This window comes from Plecotus auritus, assembly GCF_963455305.1.
Source record: "Plecotus auritus genome assembly, chromosome: 3".
NCBI lineage: Eukaryota > Metazoa > Chordata > Mammalia > Chiroptera > Vespertilionidae > Plecotus > Plecotus auritus.
Genome location: NC_137772.1, coordinates 218,966,604 through 218,983,070, shown reverse-complemented (window position 1 = coordinate 218,983,070; position 16,467 = coordinate 218,966,604). Strand labels below are relative to the sequence as shown.

Here is a 16,467-nt window from a genome sequence, read left to right as displayed (position 1 = left end):
GATGATACTACTAGCCTGTTCCTCTATCTGACATCCATTGACAGATTCTTCCTGAACTAGCCACTTCTGTAATAGCTGTCCCATTCTCTATTTCTAGCAGTCTGTCTGTATTTGTTAGTTGCCATTCTACTATAAGGTAGAGTTTTCCCTTCTCATTTTTTTTTTTTTATTTCTGTCAGAGACTCATGAATTCTTGTTTTACTCGGTTGTTTGTAATTCATTTCTATAATTATTCTGATCCTCAAGCTATCCCCAATTTGGTTGGTGGGACTTGCTTTATGCTGGCTTCTTCGTACTGTTGACCTATCTTTCCTGGAACGTTTCTTGACTTTCTGGCACAGATTTTCCAAGCTTACCTTGTTCTTTTAAATATATTTTTATTTATTTCAGAGAGGAAGGGAGAGGGAGAGAGAGATAGAAACATCAGTGATGAAAGAGAATCATTGATCAGCTGCCTCCTGCACACCCCACACTAGGGATTGAGCCCAGAACCTGGGTATGTGCCCCGACCAGGACTCAAACCCATGACTGCAGAGGGCTCCCTGGGAAGGCACATGGGCATTTCTTTAATTATTGTCAGCTGAACCCAAAGCGACAGGCAAAGCCGTGTCTTGGATACACATTTACCAAAAAGGCAGATGTGTTATCAGCACTGACTCTTACCTTTGCCCAGGTGTTGGGTAGTGTGGTTTTTTTTTTTTTTTTTTTTTTAATATATTTCATTGATATTTCACAGAGAGGAAGGGAGAGAGATAGAGAGCTAGAAACATCGATGAGAGAGAAACATCGATCAGCTGCCTCCTGCACACCTCCCACTGGGGATGTGCCCGCAACCAAGGTACATGCCCTTGACCGGAATCGAACCCGGGACCTTTCAGTCCGCAGGCCGACACTCTATCCACTGAGCCAAACCGGTTTTGGCTGGGTAGTGTGTTTTTGATATGTAAATCCAGTCAAGCACCAGGAATGCTCAGGCCTACTCAAGAACGCAAATAATCTCCTTTGTCTTGACTTTTGGTGAAACTTCCTGGTATTTGGGGGTATAAAATAAACGCACTGTATCTATCGGCTTTGGGTCCCTGTCCCTCCATCAGAGAGGACGGTGATCCCACCCAGTCCCAGCTTTTTTCTTCCATTTTGTGTCTTGTCTCTTTCTTTCTTTTATTTCTCAATCCCCAGCTCCTCTCTCTGGCTGCGCTGGACGCGGAAAAGAGAGAAAATAGTTACACATGACCTCCTGGTTCATAGGTCCACTCTCAACCACTGAGCCACGCCAGCCAGGCTTACCTTGTTCTTTTCCTGCCGTAGCCCTGGAATCAGCAATTTCCAAGGAGGTCTGGTTCTTTTAAATGGAGGATAGTAATTAGAAACCAAAATCTGGGTGCTAGGTATGCACATTGCTATTGGGTGTCATTGCCTCTACGCTGTGTCAGGAGACGGAGCTAGAAAATATATGCAAGTATATATGTACACACAGCATACATATACTCTGTACATACATACACCATAAACGTATATCTGTAACTTTCTGTATTTCTGTATGTGCATAGATGTGTGTACAAATATATGCATGATGTTTGCATGTGTATAGATGTATTTGTGTGTAGCTTATATATTTTATATTATAAAACCTGAGTTCATGCCAATGACTCCATCTTAAATCCAGCCAATCTCTTTCCATTTTTGGAAATATATTCTCAAGTAGGGAGAAACTTGGCTCCTTTTATCCTCAGTATATTTACTTATTTCATTTTACATATTTGCTTAATATAACCAACTTCCCAAACACATTGTCTCTCTCCTCTACTTCTGTACCCCACTCATCATGGCCTGGAATCAGCCAATGGGGCCCTCTGGCCCATTCATCCATAGGGTCTTTCAACATCCCCACAGTTCCCCAGCCTTCCTCATAGCCTCAAATCCCCCTCTACCCCCACCTCTGCTTGGCCTCTGGGCCTGTTGGCCTGTGCCTCCTTACAATTCCTCAACTCCCAACCCTGTATTCTTTGATATTGTGCTGACCCTCCTCTATGATGGAAGGAGAAGGAGGCTATTAATGTTTTTTGAGGGAGGTTACATATTTTTTTTTGTTTATTGAGGTATAATTTACATGCAGTAACATTTATCCTTTTAAAGGTATACATTTTTATCAATTTTGACAAATGTAACAGACATGTAACCACTACCACAATGAAGATATAGAATACTTTTATTACCACAGAAAGTTACCTTGGGAATTTTTTTCCTAGTCTGTCCTTTTGTCAATTTCTAGCCGCTGGCTATCACTGATCTGATTTCTGTTCCTGGGGTTTTGCCTTTCCTAAAATGTCATATAAATAGAATCATACACTATGTAGCTTTTTTAGTCTGGCTTCTGTCACTTTGTGTTCTTTTGAGACTCATCCATGCTATTTTATGTATTAACTAGAGGCCCGATGCATGAAGATTTGTGCAAGAATGGGCCTTCCTTCCCCTGGCTGCCGGCACCGCCTTTGCTCTGGCTAGAGCCGCCTTTCCGTCTTCCCACGCTGCCCAGAGGCCCGGAGCGGCTGGGGCGGTGTGGAACGCTTGCATCGTCGCCATGGTGACAACACAAGCGTCCACCCCAGCCACTCGGCACCTGTGTGTGCAAATTAACTGCCGTCTTCATTGGGTTAATTTGCATACTCCTGGTTGGCTGGTGGGTGTCGCGAAGGTACGGTCAATTTGCATCTTTCTTTTTTATTAGTGTAGACTAGTGGCCCGGTGCATGGATTTGTGCACATTGAAAGGAAATTAATTAGAAGAAAGATTTGTGCAATAATTACATTACTGCAAAAAATTACATGTCGAAATAGTATATATAATATAATAGTTTAAAATTAAAATACAAAATATTTTAATATCGCTATTCACCATTTTTTTATAATACAAGTGTCAGAGATAAAAGAAAATTAGTAAAATGTATATGAAAATAATATATAAATTGATTAATAAATAAACAATATTCTGTCGACGATGTCACTTTCAGCTTCAGAGGTACGTTGTGCCAATAGTTGGTCTTCAGATACATTCTGGCATTGTGTGCGATTGGTGCCAGTGAGAGCTTTATATGTATTGTGCATATGTGAATCAACATTTATTTTTAAATTGCCAGTGCACGTCATATGTACCAGCTGGTCGGTTGGACAGACAGTTGGACGGTCACTTAGCCTTGTATATATATAGATAATTAGTTCTTTTCATTGTGGAGTAGTTATTTAGTTTTTCCTGTACCACAATTTAATTTTCCATTCACCAGTTGATGGACACTTGGGTTGTTTCCAGCTTTTGATAAATAAGATGACAGTAAATTTTTGTCTTTGGGTTTTGTGTAGTCATGTGTCTTCATTTCTCTTGGGTAAATACCTGGAGATGGGATTGCTGGATCATCTCTTAAGCATATATTTAACTTTATAAGAAACTGCCAAACTGTTTTCCAAAATGGCCTACCATTTTTGCGTTCCCATTAGCAATGAATGGGAATGAGAGAGTTACAGTGCTACATCCTTTCACTATCTGGTATTGTCAGTTTTTGTTTTTCTTTTTTTAAATTGAGTCATTGCGATAGGTATGTGGTGGTTTCTCTTTGTGGTTGTCATTGGTATTTTCCTAAATCCTAATGATGTTGAGCTGCTTTTATTTGCATATTTGCCATCCATTTCTCTTTGATGGTGAGTCTATTAAATCTTTTCCTCTTTTTAAAAATTGGGTTGCTTGTTTTCTTAATGAGTTTTGAGAGTTGTGTATATATTCTTGCTGCCAGTCCATTATCAGAAATGTGCTTGCAGATATTTTCTCCCATTCTTTTATTTTAAATTATAAAATAGCTCTTGTAGTATACAAAAATGTTGGGTTGGATTCTTTGGGGCTTTCTATATAGTCTTTATGCTGTGAATACTCAAGAGAAATATTTGTAAGAGGATGAATGTAGCCTTGAGGGGAAGTGATGATCTTGGAGGATCAGGTGGAATTGCCTCTTTCCCACTACGGAAGGGTACTTGTTGAGAAAAGGAAGGAAGGACTGAGGGAAAAATAAGAGGAGTGATGGTGGTAGCCAGTCTTTGGTAGGAGAATTCAATATAGCCAATTCTGGGGTGGGAGAATGGATGCTAGAACTATAAAATCGAAAGGTAAGGAGCATGAGAGGAATTTGTGTGTGTGTGTGTGTGTGTGTGTGTGTGTGTGAGTGTGAGTGTAACATGGAGTGTGTTGAAAGTGTTGAGCCTAGATGAAATCAAACAGGGAGCTTCATTGGGTATGTAAGAGAGATTATATGGGTCACAAAGTGGCAGAGCTGGGGATTAAGTTAAGATCTTTTAGAACACTTGTGAAGAAGGGCCTTAGCAGTGTATGAGGGGGAGGGGAGAGGACGGGAGAAAAGGAGAATTCTAAGCGGGGGTGATACATGTTTTTGTTATTCTTTATATCTTTACATAATTTATAAATATTATTGTATCCAGTATTTAGTAAAACAAAACAACAAAGCTGGACTGACAGCAGAATTGGTGATTGAACCGGTAAGAGTTTGACTAAACCGAATTGGAATATATATTGGGTTAAACAGAAAACACTAGAAATAAAAGGGAATGCATTATGGCACAAGAGGAAGGTTTGGTTCTTCCTGATTCAAAAAAGGAAAGGATACTAAAGGCAGTGAGTTCATAGATCTGGCTTTTGCTAATTATCATTAGCTTTGAAAATACTAACTCTTAAGGTTAGGATTTACTGGAATTGGAATTGCCTTTGATTAAAAGAGAATGATGAAAGGAAATATGTGGAAAAACCTGATAGTAATAGTTATTATTTTATTGGATTCCTAGTCTCATTCAGGCACTGTGCTAGACTCCTTGTTATTGTTTTATAATTCTTCCATAAACCTGAACAGTATTTGATGATAGTATGTTTCTATTTCATAAATGCAGAAATTGAGATTCAGAAAAATGGAATGATACGGCCACCAATAAATTCAATAAAAATAAAAAATAAATGATATGGCCAAAGTAATATTGATTTTGGAGAAAAATATGCCTTGTCTTACCCCATTGCTAGTGGAAGTGGGGTTCTTGGGGTGCCACTGGAATAAGCATTTCTAGAGGCCCCCACAGGAGGATGAGATATAGTAGAAAGCTTTTTTTCTGGGGAATTATATCTCTGGGTTTCCAAAGTTCCATTTCCCTTAGTCTAGTCATAGAAGTGTGGCTGTGGTTTCAGTAAAGCTAGAAGCAAAGCCAGTATCCAGAGTTTTCCTTTCCGTGTTCAGCATCAGGCTAGTTACAGTCCATTAGTCGGTTGTATATGGAGTCCACATGGCCATGGGCCACGTGGGCAAATGCAGGGAAGCAGGAGCAAAAGAGCCCCACAAGCCCAGAGTCACATGAGTCCCAAGAGAGCACAAGAGCGAACTCCTTTGCTTAGGGGTTATGTATCCCAAATCTTCTAGCCCTTGCAGTGGCCACACCCATTCTGGCCAACCATCTCTGTCCCCAGGTGTGATTGACAGGAAAGTACCTTCCCTATGTCATCCCAACTTTACTGGGCATTCGTCTATCTCCCTTTGTCTAGTCCCCTCCTCCTAATGTTTTGTAAGGAACATGCCTATAATGTCTGGCCTTCCCTTTGCTCCTTTCCTATTATTAATAACTAGTTAATTACAATGGTGTCATTATAAATAGTAAGTGATTCAGCTGGGATTCGTCCCTAGGACTGTGTGGTGTCAAAGTTCTCTTTCACTATACTGATGATAATCATAGTGTCTGTCATTAGTAGGCTGGTATTGGTTCACTATAAGATAGGTATAGAAATGGATTGTGAACACTTAGAGACTTTTATAACAATACTAGAGGCCCAGTGCCCTCTCACAATCTTGGACCCCTCAGGGGATGTCGGAGAGTGGGTTTCGACCCGATCTCCACAGGCCAGGCAGAGGGACCCCACCGGTGCATAGCACCGGGCCTCTAGTATGCATATAAGATTTTTGGTTAATCTCTTCTCGCTTTCCCCCCCACCCCCCCGCCCTTCCCTCTGAGATTCATCATTCTGTTCCATGTTTCCATGCCTGTGCGTTGAGCGTTTGCCCCTTGGTGGTCAGTGTGCATTATAGCTACTGGTCGAATGGTCGGACGGTTGCTTAGGCTTTTATATATATGTATATGTATATGTATATGTATATGTATATGTATATATATATATGATAGAGTAATTTTATGAGTGTTGACTCTAATAATAAAAAGTTTATATTATGTATGTCTTTTAAACATTTTTTATTTTTTTCAGAAATTTATTATACTGTATTTTATAAAAGCATCATTCTATGATGAACTGGAAATTTAAAAAGGAAAGGGTTGCTATAGTTAGTGTGAGAAGCCCTGTGCTGTACCTGCTGCCTCTCTGCTGTGGAGCTACTTGCATCAATATGCAGTTCACTCCAGCCCTCCAGATGCCTCTGAGTTCTGAATGGCAGGGGGACCGAGTCAGAGAAAGCCGAAGAGGCTGTTGGGGAGAGGTGAGGAGGGGAACACTCTTTGGGAGAAGTCTCTAAACTGCCCTCAAGTGGTAGCAGTCAGGGTGAGTCCCAGCTCTCTCCTAAGATGAAGAGGGAGGGACACCGTACCTCCTTTGGTCAAATGTAGAGTTCGGATTGTGATGGCCTTTCTGTGGATTGCTAACCTTTTTTTGCACTCTGTAGCAATGCTGTCTTGTTACAGAGGAGACAAATATAAAAAAAGAAATATATGGAAGCAAAGTTACCTGCAGGTTGGATTTTAGAAAGTCTGTAAATTCCTCTCCTTACAACTACACACAAAAACATTCACCTTGAAGTGTTTTTCCCTTTAAGGAAAAGGCTGCAGTTCTTTGGCAGGGCCAAAAGTTTTGATTGGCCCTTGTGCTGTTGTTTGCCACGATGATTCCTGACCAATCCAGTTTTGTTCAGAGTGGTTTGGGAGTCAGCTGAGCTGCCAAGTTCAACGTACCTAATCTGAAATGTGTTCATGTTTAGGGAGTGGGCCAGATCCCTCGGTGCGCCTCCTACAGTTCAGCTTTCCACCATTCCAGGGGAAATGTGACCCTGCTGTTTCTGGAGCCCTATGTCATAGATAGTTACTTCTCTCTCACAGTTTGAAGTCTTGCTGGCGGTTTGGGCGGGGCAGGGGAGGGGCGGGGGGAGAGGGTTTAACTCACTGAAGGGAAGATGTTTTTAGGGAGCTTACCCAGAATGGAATCCCTGTGCAGTGGCCCGGGAAAAGGAGCCCACTCAGCCTTCAGGTTACCTAGGATTGGAGATTGAGGAAAGACGTGTCAGTTTTATAGGATTATTTTTTTCTCTACTCTCAGATATGAAATGGCAAAATGACAAAACAGGCCTTTAAAGAACTAGACCCTTGTTTGAGCATTTTGATTTTTAGAGAGAGTGAAACGTTGAATTTTGTTGTTTCACTTATTTATGCATTCATTGGTTGATTCTCTTATGTGCCTTGACTGGGGATCGGATCCACAACTTTGGCATATCAGGATGATGCCCTAACCAACTGAGCTACCTGGGCCCCAATTGATTCTTTTTTTTTTTTGGTAATAAATTTTTATGGATTTCAGAGAGAGGAAAGGAGAGCGAGAGAGAGAAACATCAATGATGAGAGAGAATCATTGATCCTCTGCTGCCTGCACACTCCCTACTGAGGATCAGGCTTGCAACTGGGCATGTGCTGTGACTAGGTATTGAACCCTGACCTCCTCCTTCATGGATTGATGCTCAACCACTGAGCCACACCGGCTGGCCCTCAGGGTCAAGAGTTGGTTCCTGCTTGCATCAGGCGTAACTGTTATAGTGTTCAAGTGCTCCTGCACCAGGACAGCTGTGGATTGGGGGATGTTTATGTAGGTCTGCACCAGGGGTGGGCAAACTTTTTGACTCGAGGGCCACAATGGGTTCTTAAACTGGACTGGAGGGCCGGAACAAAAGCATGGATGGAGTGTTTGTGTGAACTAATATAAATTCAAAGTAAAGGAGTGGAGGGGAGAGCAAGAGAACCCTCGCTCTTTTGGCTCCGCGGGCCGGATAGAACAGCCGAACGGGCCGTATCCGGCCCGCGGGCCGTAGTTTGCCCACGGCTGGTCTGCACCTCTCTCTATGGTTATAAACTGCTTATTTAACATTTATTGTACCATGTGATTAGTTTTAAGAGTTTACAATGCCAGCCTTTAAATTTTATGGTGAAACATAATTTTCAGACTTATTGAACCCTAACAGTTTGGCCAAAGAAAGAAGATACGAGAAAGAGCTCTAAAAAGGAATAGGCCCTCTAGGAAGGCTTTGGAGGAAGCAGCAGTCAGGGGACTTTCACAGTACTTTATAATTACCTCATTGTTATCAAGTCTTGAACTAAAATTGCACTTGAACATCTCTGTGTCTCTCCTGTAGATTATAAACTTATTGAGGAGAGGGCAGTTTCTGATTCTTTTTTTGTATTCTTCAGAGATTCTGGCCTTCTTAGTAGATTCAATCAGAATTTATTGAGATCAATTAAGTTAGAAGCTTCTAAACTGAGCACAAAGAACAGAGTTATATTTCAGTAGTTTATCTGTGAATTTAATTCTCTAGGTCTTTGTGCTGTGCTTCTGTGATCACGTGACAGGGCCCAGATGACTAGCCTGGCACTTGTCCTTGAACATTTTACCACTGCCTTGGTTATAATATCCCTAAGCAGCGTGAAGACAGGGAACATGGCTTATAGCAGAGTCATACTAGCTGCCAGGCTCTGCCCATTCTTTCCCCCATATACCTAACTCCTTTCTGTACCGTCTTTGCGGGCAATAAGAAAATGGCCTTAAAATGGTGATTCTTAGGTGAAGGTGGAGGCTAGTTGTGTATGTACTCTTTAGGTGTGTAGAAGTTGAAGGGGTAGTGGTGCTGGAAATAATCTTAGAGAAGCTATCTCATCCCCACATTCTATGCATAAAAAAACCCCAAACCAGACTCAGAAAGATGAAGTAGTTTATTCCTAGCCACATGGCTAATTAAGGACCATCAAGGCTGTTCTCCAGGTTTCCAGCTTCTTAGTTCTAGGTATTTACCATGCTACCAGAGAAGTTTTGTGTTTTTTTATTTTTTTATTTTTTTTTATAGAAAGCATCAGTAAAAATGTATTTTCTGCAGAAACAATTATTGGCAATTTGAGGAATGTGAGTGGAAAAAGATTTTTCCTTTTGAATACTAGGAAAACTATTCTAAGTGCCTCTTTTTCTACTTTTTGCATGATTTAGAAGACAGAACAAAGTGAAAAAAGTTTCATGAAGGATATGCTTAATGAAAATGCTTAAATAACAAAGTAGGCCACTTCAAATTTCTAAAAATAACATTTAAGACATCCCAAAATTGTGTAAAAGGGATTTTAGTTGCATGGATACTGTAATTTTCTAGGGGTTTCTGGGCCCGGAAGCTAGCTTTCTGAATGCTTCATGTTTTTTTTAAATTTTTTTGAAGGGTTTTTTAAATTATTATTTTATGTACAAAGAGAGAGCATTCTGTCATAAGGTAGATGTCTTGAATGACCCATTCACGGAAGTTCACTTAGTCCAACTTAATGAAACCTATGTCCTTCGCGTACTGACGGAACCGCTGGCGGCACATGTTGAGGCCGTACTTCCGGATCAGACCGTGGCGGTTTGAGTAGACGAGGCAAGAACGAGAACCCTGGCCGAATTTCCTCGGATGGCTCCAGTAGAGTTGCTGGTGACCCATCTTGCTCACTCTGTAGCAACGAGGCAAAAGGCTGCTTCATGTTCTTAATATGTGATTCTTTTGTTTGTGGTGATCCTAGAACAGGAGATGGAGAAATGTGCTCTGAGGGTGATTTACGGGGAAGGGATTGAGAAGGCTGCAAGCCGGAAAGCTCAGCCTAGTGCTTTTAGGTTTTTTATTTGCCCCTTAAAGGAAAGGCCTGCTAGGAGCCTGGTCCTAACTGATTCCAGATGGGCCTGCTACAGTACAGAGGTTTTCAGAGTGTTTGGGATGGGGCTGCCCGAGGGCCCCTGAGCACTTCCTGCACAGCTCTGCCATTGTACTCACTTAATCAGAAACAGACCTCACTGCTGCAGCTCGAGAGCAGCCATCTCTGTTCTTCTGGGCCTCATTCTGTGACTGTCCAGTTTCCCTCCCCATTTTAGTCTCCTTTCCTCTCTAATCTCTTCTCCATTTGTATTCAGGGAACATTAAAAAACAAATATGAATGTGAATACAAAAATATATATATTTCCCTAGTCCTTGTAGGAGTGGGAGCCAGGAGGAGGAGGGGGGAGGGAAGAAAGAGGAGGGAGGAATGCCTAAATTAAAGGCACATGCTGAAAGGCTTTTTTTTTTTCTTTTTTTCCTGAACCTGGCAGATGTTTGCTGGAAGTCGGTATTGGGAGCATGAAAATGTGAAGCCGACTGGGAAAACTGAGCCACTTTTTTGATTTTTCAATCCTGGCACCCTTTCCAAAGTGTTGAGAATGTTGCATGGTGATGGTGTGTTTACATTATAAACTGACTCTCACTGGCTCTTTCTGGCTTTGTGTCTAAGGGCAAGTTTGACAGTGACTTTAAACCCAGTAGAGGCAGCAGGGTGTTTTGCAATCAGATTCCATGTAGTACTGTTGCCAAGGGAGCATACCTTCTGTGCTCTGATGTACGCTTAAACTTGGCCCACTTCTCAACTACTGCACCATATCTACTAAGGTTACAAGAGGATTTCGTGGTGAGGCTCAATTGCAGGGACAACGAGTCGTTTATGGGCCTTCCAGACTACTAGGGATATATTTTATGTATAAACTTGATTTTAAACAGCTACCTGTTAAACTGAGGGTATGCTTGGTATTCAAATCTCAGTCTTCTTGAGCTAACTGATGATTTCAGAAACTCTGCAGTCCTAGGTTCATCTGGGTCTTTGTACTGTCATTCTGATCTATTCAAGTATTCATGTTGTTGCACAAATGTGAATTTATTAGGATAGACTATGTAGAAATATACTATATGGTTATAAAGTTCTCAGCATCATTGGTTTGCTTTCCTGACCTGTCTACTTTTTTTTTTTTTAATATATTTTATTGATATTTTACAGAGAGGAAGGGAGAGGGATAGAGAGCCAGAAACATCGATGAGAGAGAAACATCGATCAGCTGCCTCCTGCACACCCCCCACTGAGGATGTGCCCGCAACCAAGGTACATGCTCTTGACTGGAATTGAACCCGGGACCTTCAGTCCGCAGCCGACGCTCTATCCACCGAGCCAAACCGGTTTCGGCGACCTGTCTACTTTTGATGTCCCTTTTATCCCTGATGATCACATATTTCTTGAGTCAATTGTGAACTATGTTGTTTGATGAAAAACTTTTGTGCTGTTTCTAGGTAGCGAGATTGTCTGGGAAATATAACTTGGAAATGGAAATATTTGAATTTCTGGGATATTTTAATGTTAGTGGGAATAATGAATGGGTCAGAGTATTTGAAAAGAAACATAGATGTGAGAGAGACACATTGATTGGTTGCCTCCAGGTTTGGGGCCAGGATTGAACCTGCAACCCAGGTATGTGCCCTTGACCAAAAATCGAACCCGTGACCCTTAGGTGCATATGCCAACATTCTATCCACTGAGCAACACTGGCCAGGGTTACCTGATATTTTTAACCATCAGCTGCTTGTGATAATGTTCTCAATTTACCAGTAGGATCTTCTTTCTTACATTTATTAATTATTGAATTTGTTGGGGTGACATTGGTTAATAAAATTATGTAGGTTTCAGGGGTACAATTCTATAATACATCATTTGTACATGGTATTGTGTGTTCACCACTACAAGCCCCCCTTTACCTTCTCCTATCTCCCTTACCTTTATTTTTTAAGATAGTCCTTTAGTGTGAAGAAGAGAAGGCAGCTAAGGTGTGTGTGTATGTGTGTGTGTTTGCTTGTTTGCTTTGTTTTTTATAGTGGTTATTATTTGCTAAGTTTCAGACTTGCTATCTCATTTAATATGAAGTGGCCTTACTTCCATTTGCAGATGAGGAAAATGCACTTGCCCAGTGTCACACAGCTGGTAAGTGTTCGAGAGACAGGTTCAATCCATTATGTTCTGGATCCAAAGGTGATATATGTTCTTCCACACTCTGAGTTATATGTCCTAAACTCTTTTCAGGAGAAATTCTTTTCTAAGGGGAATGTAGTGATTAAAAGTTTATTTAAAGAACATTTAAAACTTCATATTATTTTATTGATTGATTTTAGAGACAGAGAGAGAAACATCTATTTGCTGTTCCACTTTATTTATGTGTTCATTGGTTGATTCTTACATGTGCCCTGCCTGGTGATCAAACCTGCAACCTTGGTGTATAGGGGTGATGCTCTAACCCAGTGGTCGGCAAATTGCGGCTCGCGAGTTTGGCCCCTTGAGTGTGGCTCTTCCACAAAATACCACAGCCTGGGCAAGTCTATTTTGAAGTGGCGTTAGAAGAAGTTTACGTTTAAAAAATTTGGCTCTCAAAAGAAATTTCAATCGTTGTACTGTTGATATTTGGCTCTATTGACTAATGAGTTTGCCGACCACTGCTCTAACCAAATGAGCTACCTGGCCAGGGCCTAAACTTATTTTTATTGTCATCCTCTTCTCAGTTTCGGTGGGCTAACTTCTTGCCTCTGATATATAAAAAGCTGATGCTGGACAGTAGAAAGAGGTGAACCATTTAGTTACATAGGAAGGCTTTGAGGCTGCAAAAGCTACTTTTTAAAAAATCCTCACCTGAGGAAATGTTTTTACTGATTTTTTTTTAAGAGAGAGAAAGGGAGAGAGAAAGAGAGAAGCATCAATGTGAGAGAGAAACATTGATTGGATGCCTCCTATACATGCCCTGACTGGGACTAAACCTGCAATTTAGGTATGTGCCCTGACCGGTAATTGAACCCGCAACCTTTTAGTGTGCGGGATGACGCTCCAACCAACTTCAGCCACCCAGCTAAGACTGCAAAAACTGCTTTAAATTTTTACTTTTTTATTTTTTTTTATGGATTTCAGAGAGGAAGGGGGAGAGAGAGATAGAAACATCAATGATGGGAGAGAACTGGAGATCGAGCCCAAAACCCAGGCATGTGCCCTGACTGGGAATCAAACTGTGACCTCCTGGTTCATCGGTTGATGCTCAACTACTGAGTTATGCTGGCCGGGCCAAAAGCTGCTTTTTTAATTGAAATTTTTATTGAGATAATTGTAGATTCACATATAGTTACGCAAAAGCTGCTTTTGAAATGGCAGGAAGGCAGAGGTTCTGATTTAGAGGCAGGCAAACACTGTTGCTCATCTTCTAAGGCAGTGTAGAAGGAGGCTGTATGTGGAGCTCTTGAGACATTGCTTAACCTTAACAGCTCTCTGCTGTCTTTGGACTGCACACTAAATAAATACTATTAAATGCCATACCATGAGAGGCACCCAGTTGCAGTTCCTAGATGAAGCAGGCCCTACCATGGAATCTTGATTTGCTTGAGCAGAGACAATACTCAGAATGTAGAGCGTTTGAGGATGGAGACAGTAGCAGACCTTGAAAGGAATTAGTTGGAATTTTAGGGGTGAATCAACCAGACATCTTTGGTTGTGATCACTCTGAAGATTTCTTTCATTCATTGTTTCCCATTAGCTTAGATGTTATCTTGCTAAGGAGGTCTTTTTTAACCTAACGTACATTTACCTCCATTTCTTTAATTACTTATGGATTTGTAACTAAATATTTGCTTATTTACTTGGAGTAATGTCTTTTCTCCAATTTGACTGAACTTCATTAGGGCAGGTACTGTGTCTTTTTTTTTCTTCTTCTTCACACTGTGTGTATAGTGCCTAGACTGTGAGAAGTGTATATGATCATCAAAGTTTGTTGAATGAATGAATACCATGGAAATTATGATTCCTGTTGAAGAGCTTAATTCTTCACTGGTCATGCCATTGCCTATTATTTTAGGTCAGTGTACTGAGTTTGAAAATTTTCCGGATTAGAGTTTTAATTTCATAGGCTTCCTTTCTTTTCTCCTTATAACAAGGTAGTGCCCTAGCTGGTTTGGCTCAGTGGATAGAGCATTAGCCTGCGGACTGAAGGATCCTGGGTTTGATTCCAGTCAAGGGCACGTGCCTGGGTTGCGGGCTTGATCCCCAGTGGGGGGCGTGCAGGAGGCAGCCTATCGATGATTCTCTCTCATCATTGATGTTTCTATCTCTCTTTCCCTCTCCCTTCCTCTCTGAAATCAATAAAAATATATATTCACACACACACACACACACACGGTTGTGAACTGCCCTAGTTTGAGGGCATTCCTTAAGATCCATTAATGGATTCTTGCTTTATTTCAGAAAACGTGCTTAAGGCTAGAAGCCCAGACTATGAAGCATCTGGTCCACCTTGACCTCTAGAAATAGCAAACTTGTTCTTTCCCCTCCTGTTCTACTTGTTTCAAAGAGTAGAACAATTCTATTTTGAGGCTTATTACTAAATAGGAAAATAAAGAAAACTCAGTGACTGGTTTAAAAACTCCCTGCTCATCTAAATTGGTTTGATGAGTGTTCTTTTATTCAACTTCTTACAACTTCTCATCCTAGAATTGACCTTCCCTAAGTTTATCTTTTATAAAGGGGTCATGTATATATTTGATCTCTAACTCACAGAGACTTTCTTAAGCTTTTCTTTTCTTTAGGTAACCTTTCTCCCCAATACCAGGAAGAACAAGATAAGTAATTGTGGGCAAGAAAATTGGAAAACATGGAAAAAAATGTAGGGTTGTGTGTGTGTGAGAGTGTGTGTGTATATGTGTGTGTACATAAATATTTTTCTCTTCTGGGAAAAATTATATACTTTTTAGATTCAGCTACTTCTTTTAGGTTGTTGGGACTATAATACTGAATTTGTAGTTGTTACTATAAATCTTTGATCTACTCTTATGAAAATTGGTAAATGGTATGGTTTTTAGATGTGTGTGTTGAAGAAACAGTAGCAGTAATAAAGTAATGCCATTGTCCTACTGTTCCTTATTGAAGTAGAAATTTGCTTGGAGAGCTCTGATATCTCTTGTAGCACCTAATACAGTACTGGGCACATAAGAGGCATTTAATTACTTTAGTGTGATCTCACTGAACTCACAGACTGAGTTTGTTGATCTATTTGGTGGAAGAAAACTTCATCTGTACATTTTGTATATGCATACATGATGTGCCTGGGAATAGTAAAAATAATGCATTTTAAATGATACGTCATTGAAGTTTCCAGATGAGAATATCTTCATGATAAGCCTTTACTTGAACTAGTACTTAGACACTAACTTTAAAGGGAAAAAATGATAGATTAATTACATTAAAACTAGGAATACTTTTTTATTAAAAGACACCACTAAAAAAGTAAAAAGGCAGAGTAGGAGAAGATATTGGCAATATAGGTATTTGGCTGGTATCCAGAATATATAAATAATCCCTACAAATCAATATATAAAAGAAGTCCTATAAATTAACCTTTGAACAACCCAGTATAAATATAGGCAAAATATTTAATAGGTACTTTACAAAAGCTGGTATCCAAATGCCCACAGCATTATTAATCATTGGGGTAAAGCAAATAACCACAGTGAGATACTGCTAACTCCAGAATGACTAAAATGAAAGAGGCAAACATTAGCAGGTATTAGCAAGATTGTTCAGTATCAGAAACCCTCATGCACTGCTAGTGGGAATGTAAATTGGTACAACTTTTGGAAAACTGGCAGTTGATAGTAACTCCCAAAGCTGAACATCAGGATACACTATAACCAGCAATTCCACTTCTGGGTATACTCAGCAGAAGTGTGCACATATGTGCACCAAAAGACAAGTACAAGAATGTATGTAGCAGCTTTTTAAATAATTGCCCCAAGCTGGAGATAACACAAAATGCCTTTCAACATTACTCAAATATTTTAAAATAAGTTGATATATTTATAAAATAGAATATTTTACAGTAATGACAATGAATGAGCTATTGCTATACTCAACAAATGGGTCAGTTTTACAAGTACAGTCTGGAGTGAATAAAGCCAGAAGAAAAGAGTACACAATGTGTGATTCCATGTATAAGTTCAAAACAGAACGAATCTATAATGTTAAAGGCATCGTAGGAGTTACTGCAGAGGCATGATATGGGTTTTGAGAGTCCTGGTCCATATTGTTTTAATTGGCTGCTGGTTACATGTATAGATCACTGTGGAAATTTATTGAATTGTATACTTAGGATTTTTGCCCGTTTCTGTATAGTCACTTTATTAAAAAGTTTTTTTAAAAATTCGATTTGGTCCTATGGTTGCTACAGTTTATACACAAGTTAATCCTTTGTCTGTCAAAGCTGGTAGGATGTGCATGTGCACCTACCTTGTATTTATATGTTAGGGCTGTTGTGTGGGCATGGAGATGCTTTTATTGA

General features: G+C 40.2%; 2 protein-coding genes across 25 annotated transcripts in view; one reads left to right on the top strand and one right to left on the bottom strand.

Moving 5' to 3' along the window:
- RBFOX2 (RNA binding fox-1 homolog 2) overlaps positions 1–16,467 on the top strand; it is a 258,497-nt gene that overhangs the window by 37,746 nt on the left and 204,284 nt on the right. The gene's annotated exons all lie outside the window — the stretch shown is intronic.
- LOC308244580 (small ribosomal subunit protein uS14-like) lies at positions 9,587–9,757 on the bottom strand (the record flags this gene model as incomplete). The annotated part of the gene is made up of 1 exon (XM_080660719.1): positions 9,587–9,757. One exon carries the CDS (start codon positions 9,755–9,757, stop codon positions 9,587–9,589), a length of 171 nt encoding a protein of 56 aa, XP_080516845.1.